The 22,175-nt window shown below is 46.1% G+C and overlaps 2 protein-coding genes across 4 annotated transcripts in view; both read right to left on the minus strand.

Moving 5' to 3' along the window:
• Positions 1 to 6,388, minus strand: part of SNX29 (sorting nexin 29) — a 248,126-nt gene extending 241,738 nt beyond the window's left edge. Inside the window, exon 1 of the mRNA XM_007534624.3 lies at positions 6,287 to 6,388. Within this exon, the coding sequence (XP_007534686.2) occupies positions 6,287 to 6,293 (7 nt within the window). The 5' untranslated portion in view covers positions 6,294 to 6,388. The remainder of the gene's footprint in view (positions 1 to 6,286) is intronic.
• A 3,255-nt stretch (positions 6,389 to 9,643) lies between these two features.
• TNFRSF17 (TNF receptor superfamily member 17) overlaps positions 9,644 to 22,175 on the minus strand; it is a 21,697-nt gene continuing 9,165 nt past the window's right edge. Inside the window, exons 1-5 of one of the 3 annotated variants that reach the window (XM_060172956.1) lie at positions 16,695 to 16,892; positions 14,901 to 15,134; positions 14,465 to 14,593; positions 10,969 to 11,248; positions 9,696 to 10,926 (exon numbers count right to left, since the gene is read on the minus strand). In XM_060172956.1, coding sequence (XP_060028939.1) covers positions 10,971 to 11,248; positions 14,465 to 14,593; positions 14,901 to 15,018 — 525 coding nt within the window. In that variant the 5' untranslated portion in view covers positions 15,019 to 15,134; positions 16,695 to 16,892 and the 3' untranslated portion in view covers positions 9,696 to 10,926; positions 10,969 to 10,970. Of the gene's footprint in view, positions 11,249 to 14,464; positions 14,594 to 14,900; positions 15,135 to 16,694; positions 16,893 to 22,175 lie in introns of those variants that run through there. The other 2 variants (XM_016193194.2, XM_060172954.1) reach the window with 2 other exon arrangements.

Genomic DNA, 22,175 nt, shown 5'->3' on the forward strand with positions numbered 1-22,175 from the left:
TTGATCAAGTGTTTGAAATTTGCATACTGTCAAGGAAGGAAGGAATAAAAGGAGAAAAAAAAGGGGGGAGGGAAGAAAGGAAGAAAGAGAGCTTTGCAGGATAAACTGCTGCTTTTACTAAAAATTGCAAGGTGGTGGTGGGGAGATGAAAGGAGAGGCTAAAGTTTGAAGCTGTGTGAGTCAAAGGACACACAAAGGGAAAAAACAGCCCCAAGGAGAGGGCAACATTCCTGCAAATAACAGAAGTGATAAGGGCCTGTTTAGTTATTTGTTTTCCCACAGTCAAGGTCTGGCGCATGTGCAGTGTCATCTCTCCTGGGCTGCTTTTTCATTAAGATGGACACAGAGAGGGAGAGACACTCCAGCACTGGAGCTTCCCCTGGTGCCACAGTGAGTCCCATGTGATGCCAGGGCTAGGACTGAGGCCACATGCAAGGCAAGGCAGGTACTCTACCCAATGAGCTCGCTCTCACCACTCTAACATGGAACTTGTACCTGGAAGTTATACAGAACTTTTACAGCTTACCAATAAAAAGACGACTTCGGGGGGCCAGGTGGGGGTACACCTGGTTAAACGCACATTATCATGAGCAAGGACCTGGGTTCGAGCCCTCACTCTTCACCTGAAGGTGGGAAGCTTTATGAATGATGAACCAAGTACTGCAGATCTCTCTCCTGTCTCTCTCTCCCTCTCTGTCTCCCCCTCCTCTCTCTCAATTTCTCTCTGTCCTATCAAATAAAAAGAAAAGAGAGAAAGGAAGGGAAGGAGGGAGGGACCAAGAGAGGAAGGAAAAAATAAAAAGAGAAAGAAAAAAGAATGGAAGGAAGGAAGGAAGGAAGGAAGGAAGGAAGGAAGGAAGGAAGGGCGGTGGGTTTGTCATGCAGATACTGAGCCCCAGCAATAACCCTGGTGGCAATAAAGATGAGTAAATAAACAAGATGGGGCCGGGTGGTAGTGCACATGTTACAATGCACAAGGACCCAGGTTCAAGCCCCCAGTCCCCACCTGCAGGGAGAAAGCTTTGCAAGTGGTGAAGCAGGGCTGCAGGTGTCTCTCTCTCCCTCTGTCATCCCTACCCTCTGAATTTCTGGCTGTCTCTATCCAATAAATAAATAAATATAATTAAAACATTAAAATAAGGGGGCTGGCTGATGGCACACCTGGTTGAGCGCACACGTTATAGCGCACAAGGACCGGAATTTGAGCCCCCAGTCCCCACCTGCAGGGGGAAAGCTTTGCAAGTGGTGAAGCAGGGCTGCAGGTATCTCTCTGTCTCTCCCTCTCTATCACCCCCTCCCGTCTAGATTTCTGGCTGTCTCTATCCAATAAATAAAGTAAAAATAATTTTTAAAAAAATAAAATAAAATAAAAAAGACAACTTGATTGAAAAATAGCCAAAGAGAGGGTCCTGGGACATGGCCCAGTGGCAGAGAGAGCACACATTAGGCTCTGGGTTTGAGCTCAAACACCTCAAAAGAAATTTTCTTTATTTAAGATTTAATGATTTATGTGGTGCGGGAGGTGGCGCAGTGGACAGAACACTGGACTCTTGAGCATGAGGTCCTGAGTTCAATCCCTGGCAGCACATGTACCACAGTGATGTCTGTTTTTTTTCTCTCCTCCTACCTTTCTCGTGGATAAATAAAATTTTTTTAATTTACTGATTTATAAGAGGGATTGAACCAGAGTATCACTCTGGCAATGCAGTACTGGTGATGGAACTCAGGGAGCATTGGAGCATTTTAAGTCCGACACAGTCATAAAAGAATGTCCTCCAGGACAGTAAGTTGGCTTGCTATTGTTGTTACTGTTGTTTGTTTTTTAATTTATTTAAAATGGCAAAGGGGGGCCCAGTGGTGGGGCACCTGGTTGAGTTACAATGTACAAGGATCCAGGTTTGAGCCCCTGCTCCCCACTTGTAGGAGGAAAGCTTTTTAAGTGGTAAAGTAGGGCTGCAGGTGTCTCTCTGTTTCTCTCCCTCTCTATCTTCCCCCTTCCCTTTCAATTTCTGGCTGTCTCTATCCAATAAATAAATAAAGATTATTTTTTTAAAATATTAATGGCATAGGACCTGAACAGACATTTCTCTAAAGGCACCAACCAGAGTCACCAACAAGCTCAAAAAGGAAGATGCTCAGATCATTAGCCACTGAGAAAATGCAAACCCAAACCACAGAGACCATCACTTCACACTCAATAGAGTGGCTACTGTGAGAAAAAAAAAAAAACCAACCAAAAGACCTGTCTGTGATGGGCACTCGGAGAAACCAGCTCCTTCACACAGTGCTGATGGGAAGGGGAACAGAAGGGGTGAGGGCAGTTTAGTCCAGAGGGGGGCGGAAAATAGTCCAAGGTGGGGGCAGAAAAAGCACACACAGCGCTTAGCACAACAAGGACCTGTGCAAGGATCCTGGTTTGAGCCCCCCCCCCAACTGCAGGGGGTGTTGCTCCACAAGCAGTGAAGCACTTCCGCAGGTGTCTTTCTCTCTCCCTCTCTGTCTCCCCTCTTCTCAATTTCTCTCTGTCCTATTAAAAAAAAACATTTTTTTTTAAATGGCCACAGGAGCAGTGGATTCATAGTTCAGGCAGGGAGCCCCAGAGATAACCCTGGAAGGAGAAAGGAAGAAGGAAGGAGGGAAGGAAGGAGAAAGGAAGGATAGGAGGGAGGGAGGGAGGGAGGAAGGAGAGAGAGAAAGAAGTCCAGCAGCTCCTTCAACAGACGGGGCAGTTCTACTCTTCACCTAAGAGAACGGAAAGCAGGTTCCCACAGGAACACCTGCTGAGAATGCTCACGCAGCGTGATTCACACTGGCCAAAAAGTGGAAGCAAGTCTAATGTCCTTCAAATGATGGCTGGATAAAGCAACTGTAGGAGCCCCAACCGCTGGAATGTTATTCCACCACAAGGAAGGGTGATGGGCTAGGACAGGCGGTGACGTTTGAGGGGCTTGGAAACTCTTCTCAAGCTTTCCAACAAGAGCCAGGAACAAAAGACTACACATTGTATCACTTAGCTTTACTCCTTTATGTTTATTTACGGAACAGGAGAATCCACCTATAGAAAACACATTGGTGGGGGCTGGGAAGACACCATAATGGTTATGCAAATGAATTTTCCTTCCTGCAGCTCTGAGGTTTCAGGTTTAATTCTCTGAGTCTATATTTGTAGTACAACTCTATGAATATGCTAAAAACTAAACAACAACAAAAAGAGATGCTTAAAAGGCCACTCAACTTGTACTGCTTAAGTCCTGTTTAAACTCAAAAGTCTAAACGGTGCACCGAGCTAAAACTGTAAAGCAACCATGGACATTTGAAACTTGACTATCTGATATTATTATTAACTGCTAGCTGTTTATATGGGGTGATAACAGAACTTGGTTTTGAAAAAACGAATCCCTCTATTTTAGGGATAGACATTAAGCTCTACATAGGTAGAAGAATGCATTGTCTGTGGAGAGAGGTAAGAGAGTAGAGCAGGACCGGGATGAAGAGGTCAGTCATGTGTTGGTGCTGGGGAAGCCCTGGAGGGGTGTGTGTGTGTGTGTGTGTGTGTGTGTGTGTGTGTGTGTGTGTGTGTGTGTGTGTGTTGGGGGATCATTACACTGAACTCTGTGTTCACTGTGTTTGGTGTTTGAAATTTGCTATTAAAGGAAAAACGGGGGTGGGGGGAAGACAGAAGTAAAAAAGGAAAGAGACTCGTGCCACATTATTGCATTTTGTGTCAATCATCAGCCCCACAGGTGGAAAAACCCCTTTTCAACTGTACTGTAACCAAAGATACCTCGGACTTCCCCTTCTACCCTCAGCAGTGGCTTCCTCTGCCTCAACGGCATTCTTCCAAAAAGGTTTTTGTCCCTAATGCTTTTTCCTGTAAAAGTCATTTGTTGGTTTCCGTTTGTCAAGTTAGACCTAACGGGCTTTTTTTCTTAATTAAAATCTTAAAACTTCCTGAGCTTTGTTACTAAGTTGATTATTGAAAAATACACTGACCTGACCTACCTAGGACGTGGCTAAGTGGCTAAAGTGTGAGACTCTCAAGCATGAGGTCCGTCCCAGGTTCCATCCTTGGCATCACATCTGACAAAGTGATGAGTGATGCACTAGTGTTCTCTCTCTCTCTCCCTCTCTCTCATAAAGAAATGAGCTTTTAAAAAGACAAACTGATTAATTTCCATATACTTCTCAGATTCACATTTTTCTTGCAATGAAGGCAAAAAACATAATGGTCTAGAACTGAGAGCTCACGACAGAGACCACACAGCCACATTAAAAGGAAGAGAATTTGTGGGGTCGGGCGGTGGCGCAGTGTGTTAAGCGCATGTGGCGCAAAGCGCAAGGACCGGCGTAAGGATTCCGGTTCGAGCCCCCGGCTCCCCACCTGCAGGGGAGTCACTTCACAGGCGGTGAAGCTGGTCTGCAGGTGTCTCTCTTTCTCTCCCCCCTCTGTCTTCCCCTCCTCTCTCCATTTCTCTCTGTCCTATCCAACAACGAACAACATCAACAATGACAATAATAATAACCACAACGAGGCTACAACAAGGGCAACAAAAGGAAAAATGGCCTCCAGGAGCGGTGGATTCATGGTGCAGGCACGGAGCCCAGCAATAACCCTGGAGGGAAAAGAAAAAAAAAAAAAAAAAAAAGGAAGAGAATTTGTACTTCACCTTGAGCCCCAGTCCTAGTCCAGGGCCAGGAAACAACCCCACATGAAGTCTTATGGAAACAACAACAGACTGCTTTAAGCTTCTGCCAGCACCCCAGGTGACAGGCACAGAGCTAAGCACTTCACCTGTGCTATGATTCCACCCCCTTCTTGCTGAGTCTTCCAGAATCATCTATAGCAGCTTTCTCTGAGTCACACAACTTTATGTGGCAGGGCCTGGATTTGAAGTAAAGGCCGTGTGGCTCTAGGGCCAGCGTGTATACCAGGGTGTGCAGATGATCTGTCTCCTGGACGGAAACCAGCTAGCTCCTCAGTCTTTGCTGTGCCATCACAAAGCTCAGCACCAAAATCATTCATGGCGACAACAGAAGCTGGCTGGCTCCCAGGACACGCCCCTCCCAACAGCTGTATCGGGATCATCCTTTTCACAAATCTTGGAGAGCAAAAGGCACAGAACTTCTGGAACAAAGTCCAAGTCCTGGGACATAATTCCAAAGTGAAAAATACAACGAAAGGAGGTGACTCCCTTTCCCTCTGCCACACCCCAACCTCCAGGAGTGCTGGGGTGGCAGGGCAGGGCCAAGGGGGCTGAGGGGCTGGCACCCCAAGGGGGGCAACTCTAGGGGAGGGGGAAAAGGTGGGTGCGGGTGTAGGCGGGTCCTCCTAAGTGAATCCAGATTTTGGCCTGGGCAAGCTGAGAAGCTGTCCTGGTTCCCTCCCATCTCCCCACTCATACCCCGGCATGACTTAGCACCAAAACATCATCTCCAGAGTGGAAACTATCTGCCAATGCGCGTCCAATTCCAAGGAAACAAATTTCACAAGTGCCCGCGAGCTGTCCACACCCACTGCCCACGCCCTCCGTTCCGGACTTGGGGTGCAGGGGGCTGGGGTGCAAAGGGTGAGAGGTACGGCGGGGCGGGGGAGGGGGGCGAGGCGACACCCCATCCGGGTGGCTGCAGCACCGGACTGGAGAGACCAAGAGCAGCACAGCCAGGAGAGAGCGGGAGCAGCCGGGACCAGGGAGGGAACCCGGGAGACCGGAGACCCGGGGGACAAGCGCTGGGGGACCGGAGAGTGGGGGCTGGGGGCGGACGGGAGGCTGGCGGGTGCCTGTCCTCCGGGCCCCGGGGTCCAGCCGACTAAGGGGGCAGCGACTCTGCCCGTGCGGGGACTGGAGTGAAGGGACCTGCGGACTGGACGCGGGACCTGGGGGGGTCCAGGAGTTCAGAGGGGCCGAGACACGGGAGGTGGGAGGAGCGGGGTGCGGCAAGGGGGCGGGAGAGGAAGGGGGACAGAGGGACAGGGGGACAGAGGGACAGGGACAGGATGAGGCGCAGGGTGGAACTGCTGGGCAGGAGCCGGGGCACGCGAGGTGTCCGGGCTCGGGACACCGAGGACGCAGGTGGCCTGGGGTCAGGACCCGAGGTCAGGACCCCGGAGGTCAGGACCGGGGGACTGGGGGCCGGGGGACAGGGAAAACTGTCAGCGCCCCGGCGCGGGGGTCCCAACAAGACGTGGGGACTCGGGGCCCGAGGGTGCAGCCAGACGGCGGGAGCAGGACGACGGGACGGGACGGGACGGGACAGGGCGGGTGACAGCCGCGACGCCGCCACTCACCGCTCATGGTGCCGCTCCCGGGGTCTGTGCGGCCGCCGCCGCTGCCGCCGCCGCAGACAGGCCGGGAGACAGCGCGCCCCGCCCCGCCCCGCCAGACGCCCCGCCCCGGAAGCTTAGCGCCGCCGGCCGGGTCCCGCCCCCTGACCCGGAAGGTAAATATGTGAGCGCTGGCACCCTGAGTGGCTATACATTCGGAGGGAGTGCTTCGCGGCGGCGTGATCCTCTCCTACCCAGCGCTGTCTGTATCTGCTGGACGACACGGGTGTCACTGGGCTAGTGATCTGTGCCACCAGAAACGAGCCACATGCTTCCAGACAACGCAGAGGAGGGAGGGGGAAGTAAAGGGTCGGAGTTTGGGAACCGGGAGGGTGCTCCCCTGCGTTCTCTCGCGGAGACTGCTCAGCTCTGGCTTGCGGTGGCGCCAGGCACTGAACCTGACATCTAAAGAGCCTGGAAGTCTGTTGGGTAGACCACTGTGCTGTCTCCCCGACCCCAATGATTTTTTTTTTTTTTCTGAAAGAGAACCCGAGCACAGCTCAGCTCTAATATATCAGATGCCTGGGACCACGTCCAGGCAAGTCCTGTGCTCTAATGCTGAACTATCTTCTGGCCCAGGAAGACAAGACCTGGACGGTGAGAAAGAGGTAATGGGGACATCCAGAATAGCCAACCACCCACTGAGAATTAGAAGCCGGAAAGTTGGAAACAACCAATAAGCAACCAAAAGCAGATCTTTGCGGTTTTAGTCCCATACAGACCCTCTATATGTGTATGCGTTTGTTCGGGGAGAAGGTATTACAGTAGGAACTGTTAATGCACCCACCTATCTCCCTATCTCCCCTTCCCTCTCAATTTCTGTCTGTCTCTATCCAATAAATAATTTTTAATTTATTTTTATTTTCTTTATTTATTGGGTAGAGACAGCCAGAAATCGAGAGGGAAGGGGGAGATAGAGAGGGAGAGAAATAGAAAGACACATTCCTACTTCACCACTCGTGAAGCTTTCCCCCTGCAGGTGGGGACCAGGGACTTGAACCTGGGTCCTTGCGCACTATAATGTGTGTGCTTAACCTGGTGTGCCACTGCCTGGCCCCCCAATAAATAATTTTTTTAAAGAAGGGGGGGACAGAGAGGGAGAGAGACAACTGCAGCCCTGCTTCACCACTCATGAAGCTTTCCCCCTGCAGGTGGGGACTAAGGGCTTGAACCTGAGTCCTTATGTGCTGTAATGTGTGCATTTAGCCAGGTGCACCACCACTTGGCCCCACGATAATTTTAAAAAATTTTTTAAAAATCACTAAGGGAATTCCATGGATGGTGGAACTCTGCTTTTTCTTTCAGAAAAAATTAAAAATATTGAATCAGGGAGGTGACTGAGCAGCAGAGCACAGGCACAATGCATCAGGTTCAATCCAGCATCGAATTTAAAAAATGCACATATATGTAGAGGGTTTGTATGGGAATAAAAATGCAAAGAGGTGTTTTTGGTTGCTGATTGGTTGTTTCCAACTTTCCAGCTTCTAATTCACAGTGGATAGTTGGTTATTCTAGGTCCAGGCCCAGTGTGTGGGACTCTTCCCCTGTAGAAAATCTCTTTAGATGTGCCCATCTCTGAGCTTCCAGTGGCAAATCATCTGCTAACAGGTCACGGCATTGTCATCTGGAGAATGTTCTGCACCCTCGCACAGGACCTTCTCAGAACTTTCCCTTAGCACTGAGGCCAGATGAGTAGTTGAAACCATAATTTGTAATTATATTTTTCAGCTGTTAGAGCCCCCCTTTTATTTTAAAGATTGTAATCCTTTCAGTTTTAGTCTGGTGGGTTAAGAATCAAAATTATAAAATTGGTCAGGGAAATTGGCGTAATGGTTATGCAAACAGAGACTCTCATGCCTGAGGCTTTGAAGTCCCAAGTTCAAACCCTCCCCCTCCCACACACACACCACCATAAGCCAGAGCTGAGCAGTGCACTGGTTTAAAATATATATACGTTAAAATTCTAAGATCAACAGCTTTTCTTGACTTGAAAAATCTAAAAAGGGGTCAGGTGATGACGCATCTGGTTAAACACATATATTACAGTGCTCAGGAACCCAGGTTCAAGCCCCTGGTCACCTCTTGTGGGGGGAAGCTTCACAAATGGTGAAACGGGACTGTAGGTGTCTCTCTTTCTGTCTATATATTCACCCTCTTGTCAGTTTCTCTGTCTCTATCCAATAATAAGTAAAAATACTAAAATATACAGAAGCCAGACCTTCCACCTTCTGCACCCCATAATGACCCTGAGTCCATACTCCCAGAGGGATAAAGAATAGGAAAGCTATCAGGGGAGAGGATGGGATACGGAGTACTGGTGGTGGGAATTGTGTGGAGTTGTACCCCTCTTATCCTATGGTTTTTGTCAGTGTTTCCTTTTTACAAATAAAAAAAATTTTAATACTAAAATATATATACATTTTTTTTTCTTCCAGTGGGGGCTTGGTGCCTGCACTATGAATCCATTGCTCCTGGAAGCCATTTTGTTGCCCTTATTGTTGCTGTTATTGTTGTTATTGCTGTTGTTGTTGGATAGGACAGAAATTGAGAGAGGAGGGGAAGACAGAGAGGTAGAGAAATATAGACACCTGCAGACCTGCTTTACTGCTGTGAAGCAACCCCCCTGCAGGTGGGGAGCCAGGGGCTTGAACCAGGATCCTTACACTAGTCCTCAACTAAACCCACTGCGATACTGCCCAGCCCCTAAAAAAATAAATTTAAAAAAAAAAATCTAAACACATAAGACTTTTAGGGAGTGAGGGGAGAAGGGAGAAGGAAAATAAAGAGGGAAAAAAATGGGAGAAAGAGCCTACAATCATATAACTTTAAATTATTATTATTGCCACCAGAGTTATTGCTAGGGCTTGGTGCCTTCATTAGGAATCCACCATTCCAGGCAGGCATTTTTTTTTTCCCTTTCCATTTTTATTAGGACAGAGACAGACTGAGACGGAGAGAGAAAGAGACAACTGCAGACCTACTTCACTATTCATAAAGCATTCCCCCATAGGTGGAGAGGGGACTCAAACCTTAGTCCTTGTACATGGTTACTTACATGCGCTCAACTGAGTATGCCATGTCCCCGTAATTTTTTTTCTTAGAGATACAGAGAAAAAAAATTTAACAACCAGAGCATTGCTCAGCTCTGGCTTATGGTGGTACTGGGGATAGAACTTGTAATGCGAAGCCTCAAGCATGAAAGTCTTTTGCAGAACCACTATGCTATTTCCCCATTCCAGAATCAAATTTCTTTCTTTTTTTATTTTTTAATTATCTTTATTTATTGGATAAAGACAGCCAGAAATTGAGAGGTAAGTTGAGGATAGAAAGGAAGAGAGACAGAGACACCTGCAGCCCTGCTTCACTCATAAATCTTTCTCTCCCCGGGGACCCAAAGGTGGGTCCTTGCACATTGTAACATGTGCACTCAATCAGGTGCGCCACCACCCGGGCCCCCAGAATCAAATTTCTAAGGCCATATAAGAGACAAGAAGGTTGTACTTGCCCTCAGAGAGATTACAGCTCAAAGGGCTAATAAAAATTATCACACCAGGGGTCGGACAGTAGCACAGTGAGTTAAGCGCACGTGGCACAAAGCGCAAGGACCGGCATAAGGATCCCGGTTCAAGCCCCCGGCTCCCCATCTGCAGGGGAGTCACTTCACAGGCGGTGAAGCAGGTCTGCAGGTGACTGTCTTTCTCTCCCCCCTCTCTGTCTTCCCCTCCTCTCTCCATTTCTCTCTGTCCTATCCAACAACAATGACATCAATAACAACGATAATAATAACCACAACAATGGTAAAACAAAAGGGAAAAAATGACCTCCAGGAGCAGATTCATGGATTCATGGTGTAGGCACCGAGCCCCAGCAATAACCCTGGAGGCAGAAAAAAAAGATCACAGCAATAGCAACCAACACAGAATACTCAGGAGCCAGGTACTTTTAAGGAGCAACATAAGTGAGTGTGTAACTATGTGTACATATACATATATTCATTCAGTCTTTAATAAAACACCCTTACAAGCAGATGCTTACCAGTGAGAGAACTGAGGCATAGAGTAATTCACGGCCACCTAAAGTCTACAGTTTCCTAGTAACAGTGTCGGGATTCAATCCCAGGCCGTCTGGCTTTGTTACCCCAATTCTCTCATCGTGGGCTACAGGCACTTGAGAGGAGAGACATGGTCTAGTCATAGAAATGTGTGGCGAAGGGATCTGCACACCGTAATGTTTTGTTTTCAGCAGCTCAGCAATTTAATCAAGTAAGCAAGTAAGCATCCACAGAGAAGCTCCCAGAAGTAACCCAGAGAAATATGTTTAACATTTAAACTCTATCAGCAGGATGGGACGGAGCATGAAGTTCTTGCATATCTGACTGATCCTAGGTGCTTCCACCCACAACATCACAAATGCCAGACCTGAGGGGTGCTCTGGTTAAAGAGAGACAGAGAGAGAGAGAGAGAGAGAGAGAGAGGGAGAGAGAGAGAGAGAGGAGCAGCAGGGGGAGGAGGTGGAGGAAGCAGAATACAAAAGCTCTATAAGCAGCAATCATCCTGAAGCCATCCACTACATCTTTTCTTCTTGACAAAAGTTGTTGTTTGGTTCTTGTTTTGCTTTGTTTTAAGTAGCTTTATACCAGCAGACACGATCAATTACAGTAGAAGTAGACTCCACCATCCGGGTGACACTTGGTCCCCGGAAGACTACTGCAGTAGTCATTTGTTTTTGTGGTGACAAGAATGGTTGCACCTTCCTCCATGGCTGGGAGTGGGAAGAAGTGGTCTGAGTCAGCCTTCGCTTTGCTCCTGATGCAGTCTTCACAGGTGCATTCTTCTACCGTGTACTCCAGGCCTCGAGAGAGAAACATCTCCGCGCCTGCCCTGCCAGCCTCCAGGTCTGCCTTGGGCTCGTTCTGCAGTACTGATCCTGATAGTGCAGATGTGGAAACATCAGTGGGTGAAACGCACACCTTATTGTGAGGACCTGGCACCACACGGGCACGCCATGGATGGCACCACGGGAGCTTCAGGGATGGTGGAGCAGTGCTTTGCTATCTTTCTCTCTCTCCTTTCCACCCCAAGGGTATAGGTTTTTTTTCTTTTTAATCGTGCTGGGAGGTCAGTGGCTTAAAGTCATTAATTCATTTCCTGGTGCTACATTAAAAAAAAAAAAAACTGGCTTGGGGAGATAGTTTAATGGCTATACAAAAAGACTGTATGTCTGAAGCTCCAAAGCCCCAGGTTCAGTCTCCCACATCACCATAAACTAGAGCTCAGCTGTGGTCTGGAGAAAGGTAAGAAGGGAGGGGAGGGGGCTATGCGATAGCTCATCTAGTAGAGAGTGTATCTTGACCATGCAGAGCTCTAGTTTCAAGCCTTAGCACTACATGGGAGCACCATGGAATGGGGAATGCTCCATGGATGGTGAAGCAGTGCTAAGGTGTGTGTGTGTGTGTGTGTGTGTGTGTGTGTGTGTGTGTGTGTGTGTCAGAGTGGTAAAAAGTCAGCCCAGCCATGCAGTGGTAGAATTCTAGACTTAAAATCATGAGGTCCTGAGTTTAATCCTCAGCATTGCATATGCCAGAATGATACTCTGTTCATCTGTCTGTCTCTACTATAAAAATCAGTGTTTAAAAAAAAAACTATAAAATAAAAAGTTGACCCAGGAACAGTGAACTCACATACACATGAAGTTCTAGTGTCAGTAATAATGATTGTTGTTGTTATACACTGGCATATAAAACTATTACTCAAGGGAGTTGGGCGGTAGCACAGTGGGTTAAGCGCAGGTGGCGCAAAGCACAAGGATCCTGGTTCAAGCCCCCGGCTCCCCACCTGCAGGGGAGTCGATTCATAAGCGGTAAAGCAGGTCTGCAGGTATCTATCTTTCTCTCCCCGTCTTCCCCTCCTGTCTCCATTTCTCTCTGTCCTATCCAACAACGACGACATCAGCAACAACAGTAATAACTACAACAACAAGGGCAACAAAAGGGAATAAATAAATAAATATTAAAAAAAAAACTATTACTCAAGCGGTTTCAGGTCCAGGGAGGCATCTCAGTGGTAGAGCACATGCTTTAAATGCTAGAAGCCCTCATTTCAATCCCTGGCATTGTATTAAGAGATTAAAATAAAGACAAAACAAATGTAATATCAGGGGTCAGGTGGTAGCGCACCTAGTTGGGCACATGTTACAATGTGCAAGGACCCAGGTTAGGTCCCCTGGTCCCCACCTGCAAGGGGAAAGCTTGCAGTGGTGAAGCAGGGCTGCAGGTGTCTCTCTGTCTCCCTCTCTATCACCCTATTCCCTCTCGATTTCTTTTTTTTTTAATATTTTATTTATATTAATGAGAAAGATAGGAGAAGAGAGAGAAAGAACCAGACATCACTCTGGTACACGTGTTGCCGGGGATTGAGCTCAGGACCTCATGTTTGAGAACCCAGTGCTCTGTCCACTGCACCACCTCCCGGACCACCACCCCTCTCGATTTCTACCTGTCTCTGTCCAATAAATAAATAAAAATTATTTGTATTTTTTAATGTAACATCAAATATGGCAGGAAGTGCTGTGGTGTTTCATTAAGACAAAGTGGGGGACAGCAAGATAGCTCAGAGGGGAAGGTGCCTGCTTTGCCAAGCACCCACGTGACTCATCTTCAAGCCTAGCTTGAAGTTTCAGTGCTGTGGTGTCTTTCTGTCTGCCTGTCTGTCTTCCTATCTGAAAAAGTCAGCCTGGAGCAGTGAAACACCATCCACAGCAACAAAAATAAGAGGTTTCACATACAAATCTGTTTATTTAAAGACAACAAAATGTGCCAACTTGGACAAGAGTCTCCCTGGAAATAACTGACAGGAGTCCCCAGCACCTGTGTCCCTGAGGAGGACGTGAACTCCTCCACGTCAGACCCCCACCTGTCCCCACCTTCTTTCCAACCCTCCTTCCAGGAGGCCTCAACTTAAAAAGCTCAAAGTGCCAAGTCACCTTATGTCCCAGCACAGCCAAAGCAGCCCGGGAGAGATGCTTTAGAATTCAGAAGTAAAGACGCGTCTCTCCCAGAGCATTTTCTGCAATATAGTAAGCACTCTTCAAATGACTCTCCATCATATAAGGAAGGAGTCTCCATTAGACATCTGGGAGGTTCAGTTTCATTGCTTCCCAAACCTTCTGCCACCTTCCAGAACATCATACTGCTAGTCATTTCCTGTCTATCAGACCCCAGACACACAAAGAAAAAAAAAAAAAAACCAATTTATCCGAATCTCATGTTGCGAGAAAGCGAATTCAGTAAATGCTTTGCTGTTTATGCATGGGAATTAAATGCATGACGACTTGGGGTGATGGCTACTAAGTGTCTGAGTATCAGATGTTGGGCAAAGGTACTATAGAATTTTTTTTTAAGCCCTTAAGGGGTGAGGAAGATAGCATAATGGTTCTGTAAAGAGACTCAAGCCTGAGGCTCCAAAGTTCCAGGTTCATTTCCAAGAACCACCATAAGCCAGAGCTGAGCAGTGTTCTGGTAAAAATGAAAAGACTTAAGTTAAACAGTTACTTCTCTGGGACTGGTTCCCTGCTGCTTAATAAAGAGAATAATTGTTGAGACATTTGTTCAAATAATCCAGGGGCAAGTAGTTATTCATTTCTAGCATTTTGTCAACAGTAATGAATTTGCCTGAGCAAGCAACTTTTACATTTGTAAATGTTGAGTTGCACACATTACAATATATATATATATATATATATATGGATTATACATATATCCTCTCTCCTCTCTCTCTTCAGAGCACTGCTCAGCTCTGGCTTATAGTAATGCAGGGTATTGAACCTGGGACTTCAGAGCCTCAGGCATGAAAGTCTCTTTGCATAATGATTATGTTATCTCCCTCACCCTCTCTCTCCCTGTCTATCTCCCTCTTGCCTCTCTGTCTCTAGCCAATATATATATGTTAATTTTAAAAAAGAAATTCTCAACAGTATGGAATTATACCCATTGACATATAATTTTATAAATCAATATTAATCACTAATAAAACATTCTTAAATATTTAAGAAAAAATAATTTTTAAAAAAATGAAATGAAAAGGAACTGAAACTCAGAATAGCCACGATGGGATAGAGAGTTCTAAGATTAGCCATAAAATCCACCTGTGTTCTGAAAGGCGTCCCTTCGTGGCTCATATTTCATCTTCATCAAGATCATCAACACGAAAACCGTCAGAGACACTGTCAAGCTCAGCCCCAAGCAGGTCCAGAGAAGGGTATTTGTTCCTCTCGCTGGATGAAACGAGTGCCAGAGAGATAATGAGCTGATAGTAAAACACTCAACATCAAATACAAATTATCAGTCATTCAGGTCCCTGGGTTCACGGGCATTAATTCCTCCATTGCAACCACTTAATTAGAAACGTTGATGAAAATCAGTGTTGCCAACAGCACTGAATAAAATGGAGTTCCCCTCTCAATGATGACTTTGCTCCTGCTGGCACTTAAATAACTGCCTTGTTCCATTTCTCTTTTCTAGTCAGGAAATCTACCCCCACCTACCCACTCCCTATAATGTTTGTTCATCCCTGTTACTTACTGGAATTACAGTGCCGCTGACAAGTCTGAGGAGGGGTACCAGAACACCGAAGGTCACAAGCTTTGCAAGCACTCAGCAAACTGTCAAAATACTCATTTGGGAAGCACTGCTGAGCCATCTGGAACTTGATCTCCACAGCAACAGGGGAGCCACAGATAGAACAGCATGGAAAGCCACGCACAGTCTCCTCAAGAATCCCCCAGCAAACGCAGTGACAGGAGCTAGAATGTCTAACTAGAAGAAGAAAAAAAAAAAAAAAAAGGAAATTGACCTGGAGGCTGTCTTCTTGTGTGGTGGCTCAGGTTATAAATACCAACTCTCATTCTAAGTTTCTAAGTTTGGAGCTTGAGTGGGGCAAGAGGTAGAGTGTGAATTTCAAGGGGGACCCGTACCTGAAACAGAAACAGTTTATTTATAGAAGGAATTTCTCAGGTGACAATTGCAAGATATACACAAGCCTGATGCATCAAGACCAAAGGTCCAGTGGCCATTTCTGGAGTCTGTAAATTATGCTGAGTGGTATCCCCAGGGAGATAAAGAAGACAAGATCTATGCCCCTTAACTCAAAATCTGGTGGGGGTAGATAGCATAATGGTTATGCAAACAGACTTTCATGCCTGAGGATCTGAAATCCCAGGTTCAATCCCCCATACCACCATAAGCCAGAGCTAAGCAGTGCTTTGGTTAGAAAAAAAAAAAAATGAAGATCGAGGACCTAGGTAGTGGTGCACCTGGTTAAGTGTACACATTATAGTGCGCAAGGACCCAGGTTTAAGCCCCTGATCCCCACCTGCAGGGGGAAAGCTTCATAAGTGGTGAAGATGGGCTACAGGTGTCTCTCTCTGTCTCTTTTTCCCCCTCCCCTCTCAATTTCTCTGTGTCTATCCAATAATATTAATTTAAAAAGGAAATATTGTAAAAAAAAAATTTTAAGGGGGGTAGGCTTAAAAATCCCCATTTTGACATGTCTGGCTCAGGTTTGGGCCCAGCTCCTGCTATAGAGAAGGAAGCTTCAGTGCTGTGTTCTTTCACTCTCATTATGCTTCTATCTCAAAGAGAGGAGAGGGAGAGGGAAGGAAGGGAAAGAAAATAAGGGCTAAAAATCCAACAAAGGGGTGAGGGTAGATAGTATAATGGTTATGCAGACTCTCATGCCTGAGGCTCCAATCCCCACCACCACCACCACCACAAGCCAGAGCTGAGCAATGCTCTGTAAAAATTTAAGAAAGAAAAGAAAATCCAACAAAGGAGATAGACATTCCCTGGAGCAGCACAAGGCAGAGCAGCAACCAGCTTAGAAGTGTAAGGTCCCATGGGGAGCCAGTCAGTAGCTCAATAGGCCAAGCACACGGACTGGCGTAAGGATCCCGGTTCGAGCCCCCAGCTCCCCACCTGCAGGGGGGTCGCTTCACAAGGGTGAAGCAGGTCTGCAGGTGTCTGTCTTTCCCTCCCCCTCTCTGCCTTCCCCTCCTCTCTCGATTTCTCTCTGTCCTATCCAACAACAAGGGCAACAATAACAATAATAACAACAAGGGCAACAAAATAGGGAAAATGGCCTCCAGGAGCAGTGGATTCATAGTGCAGGCACTGAGCCCCAGCGATAATCCTGGAGGCAAAAAAAAAAAAAGAAGTGTAAGGTCCCACGTTTGATCCCTGGCATCTCAGAATAATGCTTGGCTCTGTTGTTCTCTCTCTCTTATTAATAAATATGTAAATAAACATTAATTTTTTCACTCAGAAAACCACAAAGTGAGAACTAACAGGATTTGAGAGAAAATCATCAAGCATTGGTACCAAATCTCAAACCTGCTGAAGAAGCCCTGCAAAGGGCAGTGCCCACCGCAAAGCTGTCATCTTCCTGCTCCTGCCCCTCTTAGGTCCCACGCGTTCCCCGGAAGCCTCGTTGGCTCAGGGACATGAAGAGGCTCATCTGATGTGGGGCCCAAGTCTTTCAAGATGGCACCTCTGCTGCCTCTCTGCCTCTTTAGAGTTTTGCAAAGGATCTTCATTCGGCTTCCAGGACGTCCTGTTTGCAGTTGGAAGCCTCACCCAGCCAGGCAGGCTTACTCTCTTGTTATTTTTATACCTGCTTTTGCCCTGGGACACAAGACAGCGAGCTGAGAGAGGTCTCTGCATTGTTTCATCACGAGAGGCCAGAGTCCTCCCATTCAAGAGGCAGTGGCGGCGCACACAACCGTCGTGGGCACCGCAGGCTGGGGGCAGCCAGTTCCCAGGATATGCAGTGCCTGCCAAATGGGGCTGGCAGTCCAGTGGGGGGATCAGTCATGTTTCAAGCGCTTCCAGGAGGGGTACCTCAGAACTACACGTCTGTCTGTAGATGGTCTTTGGGTTACAAATAGTAGCTTCCCTTTTCTCCTCCACTGTTCATTCTAAATTTACTCCAAGGTCCAAGAAGTAAGGAAGGGGATAAAGTGCATATTTTATCAGGCCTGAGGTCTGAGATCCCAGGTTTAATTCACAGCACCACCATAAGGCAGATCTGAGCAGGTGTGTGTGTGTGTGTGTGTGTGTGTGTGTGTGTGTGTGTGTGTGTGTGTGTGTGTGTGTGTCTTTTTAAATAGTACATGCTGGAGGCCACCCAATACATATGATTTTTTAAATTTATTTTTTATTATTTAAACATTATTTATTATTGGATAGAGACAGAGAAATTGAGAGAGAAAGGAGAGATAGAGACAGAGTCTGGTCTAGAGGTAGCACAATGACTAAAGCATTGGAATCTCAAGCATGAGGTCCTGAGTTCAATTCCTGGCAGCACATGTACCAGAGTGATGTCTGGTTCTTTCTCTGTCTCCTCCTATCTTTCAAATAAATAAATAAATAAAACATTTTAAAAGAGAGAGAGAGAAGCAGACAGAGAAATACCTGTAACCCTGCTTCACTACTCATGAAGCTTTCCCCTGCAAGTGGAAACCAAAATTGTGCACTGTAATGTGTATACTTAAACAGATGTGCCACTGCCTGGCTCTCATATATATGATTTTTTTTTTTTTACACCGAGGCTTATCTGGGGCTCCAGAATTTTTTTTTCCAGTCAGTAGATGAAAAACAGAACTGGGGAGATAGCACAATGGCTATGCAAAAAGACTTTGATGCCTGAGTCAGCAGAGGTGCCAGGCTCAGTTCCCAGCATCACTATAAAGCCAGAGCTGAACAGTGCTCTGAGATTATTATTGTTGTTCTTGTTATTTTACCAGACCACTGTTCAGCTCTCGATTATGGTGGTGCAGAGGATTGAAAGACCATAGCATAATCACTATGCTGTCGCCCTGATCCAGATGTTTAATTAATAATGAACAGTAGAGGGCTGGGTCATGGTGCACCTGGTTGAGCACACACATTTCCATGTGCAAGAATCCCAGGTTCAAGCCTCCACTCCCCAGCTGCAGGGGGAGGCTTCAAGAGCAATGAAGCAAGTCTGTAGGTATCTATCTCTCCTTCTCTACCTCCCCTCCCCTTCAATTTCTGTCCTGTCAAATAAAATGGGGAGCGGAGGGAAAAGGAAAATAATGGCGCCTGTCGTGGTAAATTCATTGTGTAGGCACAGAGCCCCAGGGAAAACCCTGCTGACAGTAAAATGAATAAGGAAACAAACAAACAAACCAGCAAGCTCATTGGTCTGGGAGTTCCCTGGCGCCCTCTGTACTACCAACGAGTATTCACGTCTCCATTTCCTGCCACTTTTTCTCTTCCTTACCAGCACTGTCTCTTTAGACTTTCCAGATAAAATTTGCTTCCAGAAAGCAGCTGGGCACACAAGTCATTCAGTTCGATTCTCAAGAAAACCTGACTTTCTGAAAGAAAACAACAAAGAGAGACAGAAAGAAAAGGAAGGAAAGAAGGTAGGTAGGTAGAAAGGAAGGAAGTCTGGTTCTCCACAGCACTGCTTTTGAAATCAGTGTGCACTTTCGAGCTTATTAATAGCTACTGCTGGGGGACTGGGCAGTGGTGCGCCCGATTAAGCACACACAGTACGAAACACACACAGTACGAAACACACACAGTACGAAACACAACAACCCACGCAAGGAACCTGGGTTTAGGCCCCCGGCTCCCCACCTGCATGGGGGTCACTTCACAAGTGGTGAGGCAGGTCTGTTGGTGTCTGTCTGTTTCTCTCTCTCTCTCTCTCTCAACTTCTCTGTCCAATCCAATAAAAAAATTTTAAAAAGGAAGAATGGCCTCCAGGAGCAATGGATTGGTAGTGCCGGCACTGAACCTCAGTGATGACCCTGGGAGAAAAAGGTACTGATGTGGTGACAGATAAGAGTCAGGGAGAAGGGGAGTCGGGCGGTAGCGCAGTGGATTAAGCGCAGGTGGCGCAAAGCGCAAGGACCGGGCGTAAGGATCCAGGTTCCAGCCCCGGCTCCCCACCTGCAGGGGAGTTGCTTCACAGGCGGTGAAGCAGGTCTGCAGGTGTCTATCTTTCTCTCCCCCCTCTGTCTTCCCCTCCTCTCTCCATTTCTCTCTGTCCTATCCAATAACAACCACATCAATTAACAACAACAATAATAACTACAACAACAATAAAAAAAAAAGACAACAAGGGCAACAAAAGGGAAAATAAAAAAAAAAAGTCAGGGAGAAGTAGCTAACAACATTTGAATTTATTGTACTTACAAATTACTTTTTTTAAAAAGACTTTATGTATTTATTCATGAAGATAGAAGGAGAGAGAGAGAAAGAAAGAAAGAACCAGACATCACTCTGGTATACGTGCTGCCAGGGATTGAACTCAGGACCTCATGTCTGAGAATCCAATGCTTTAGCTGCTGTGCCACCTCCCGGAGCACAAATTACTTTTTTTTTCCTTTATTGGAGGATTGATATTTTAAATTTGATAGTGAATACAATAGTTTGTACATGCATAACATTTCTCAGTTTTCCACAAAACAATACAACCCCCCACTAGGTCCTCTGTCATCCTTTTCCAGAACCTGTACCCTCCCCATCCCACCCACCCACCCCAGAGACTTTTACTTTGGAGCAATACACCAACTCCAGTTCAGGTTCGACTTGTGTTTTCTTTTTCTGTCTTGTTTTTCAACTTCTGCCTGTGAGTGAGATCATCCCATATTCATCCTTCTGTTTCTGACTTCTTTCACTTAACATGACTTCTTCAAGTTCCATCCAAGGTGGGCTGAAAACGGTGAAATCACTATTTTTAATAGCTGAGTAGTATTCCAGTGTGTATATATACCACAACTTTCTCAGCCATTCATCTGTTGTTGGACACCTGGGTTGCTTCCAGGTTTTGGCTATTACAAATTGTGCTTCTATGAACATAGCTATACACAAATCTTTTAGGAGGGGTGTGATTGGTTCCTTAGGATATATCCCCAGGAGAGGAACTGTAGGATCATAGGGTAGGTCCATTAGGATATATCCCCAGGAGAGGAATTGCAGGATCATAGGGTAGGTCCATTTCTAGCCTTCTGAGAGTTCTCCAGACTGTTCTCCACAGGGGTTGGACCAATTGACATTCCCACCAGCAGTGCAGGAGGGTTCCTTTGACCCCACACCCTCTCCAGCATTTGTTGCTGCTACCTTTTCTGATGTATGACATTCTCACAGGAGTGAAGTGGTATCTCATTGTTGTCTTGATTTGCATTTCTCTGACAATCAGAGACTTGGAGCACTTTTTCATGTGTTTCTTGGCCTTTTGGATCTCTTCTGTGGTGAATATTCTGTCCATGTCCTCTCCCCATTTTTGGATGGGGTTATTTGTTTTCTTGTTGTTGAGTTTGGCAAGCTCTTTATATATTTCAGTTATTAAACTCTTGTCTGATGTATGGCATGTAAAGGTCTTCTCCCATTCTGTGAGGGGTCTCTTGATTTGGGTAGTGGTTTCTTTTGCTGTGAAGAAGCTTTTTAATTTGATGTAGTCCAATTGGTTTATACTTGGCTTAGTCTTCTTTGTAATTGGATTCGTTTCATTGAAGATGTCTTTAAAATTTATGCAGAAAAGAGTTCTACCTGGTGAAATATAGTGGTTCAGTTTCATTTTTCTGCATATTTCAACCCATTTTATTCAACACCATTTGTTAAAGAGACTCACTTTCTCCCATTTAATATTCTGGGAACCTTTGTCAAATATTAGATGTCTATAGGTGTGGGGAAAATTGCTTTAAAAAAAAAAAAAACAGCTAATGGATATTCCCTTTGCCCTGCCTGCACTTGATTCCCAAAATGCGATGTGCTAAAATAAAATGATGACTATATGAATAATTAGCACACATTACATTTTGACATTGCCCTGAAATGTGTCCCCATGCATTTTAAATATTTTCGGGGTGGGGAGGTTCCTAATTAAGAGGTCTTCATAATAGAGTCCCTCAGCTCTGAGCCTTGATGAAAATGAATCCCTGTATTTCCATAGTGGTGATTATATGTCTTGTACAAATGATATGATTTTTTATTTTAATGTGAGCCTATTCTGAGGTTTCCAGGTATATTCTGCTATGTGTGGTAATGTGTAATGATATGCAAGCTCGTGCTTTCAAAATAGGTGTCTTCTTCCAGTCTTCACCAGGCCAAACTGCGAGGCAAATTCGGCTTTTTCATCACTTTAGCAGTGGCTGGGTGAGCCAGCTTTGAACGTGTGACTTTTCAAATGCTTGTTCCCTGTCTTAACAAAGGGCTTGTTTTATATGAGGCCACTAGCCTCGTTTCCAGACAAAAGCTGACCTTAATAGTGAACGCTGACATTCCCAGGGCCTAGCTGTTGTGCTGGGTGCTGTTCTTTGCATCACCCTGGAAGACAGGGAAGGGGTGTGTGTGTGGGGGGGGGATTTCTTTCCCTCAGCTACACTCCCTCTGGATAAGAAACCATGTCACCACCATTGCCAACACCTGGGAGGTGGCTCCGCAGAAGAGTGTGCAGCTTACAAGCCTGAGGTTCTGAGTTCAATCCCCTGCACTACCTATGCCTGAGTGATATTCAGTTCGTTCTCTCTCTTTCTCTCTCTCCCATTAATAAATTAATTGTTTCAATTTTTAAAAGATTTTTATTTATTTATTTTTGGATAGAGACAGAGAAATTGAGAGGGGAGAAGGAGGTAGAGAGGGAAAGAGACAGAGAGACACCTGCAGCCCTGCTTCACCACTCCTGAAGTTTTTCTCCCTGCAGATGGGGACCAGGAGCTTGAACCTGGGTCCTTGAGCACTGTAAGGTTTGTGCTTAACCAGGTGTACCACCACCTGGCCCCCATCATTTCAATTTAAAAAAAAAATTTATTTTAGTGGCACTGGAGT

This window comes from Erinaceus europaeus, chromosome 15 (assembly GCF_950295315.1).
Source record: "Erinaceus europaeus chromosome 15, mEriEur2.1, whole genome shotgun sequence".
In the NCBI taxonomy this organism is placed as follows: domain Eukaryota; kingdom Metazoa; phylum Chordata; class Mammalia; order Eulipotyphla; family Erinaceidae; genus Erinaceus; species Erinaceus europaeus.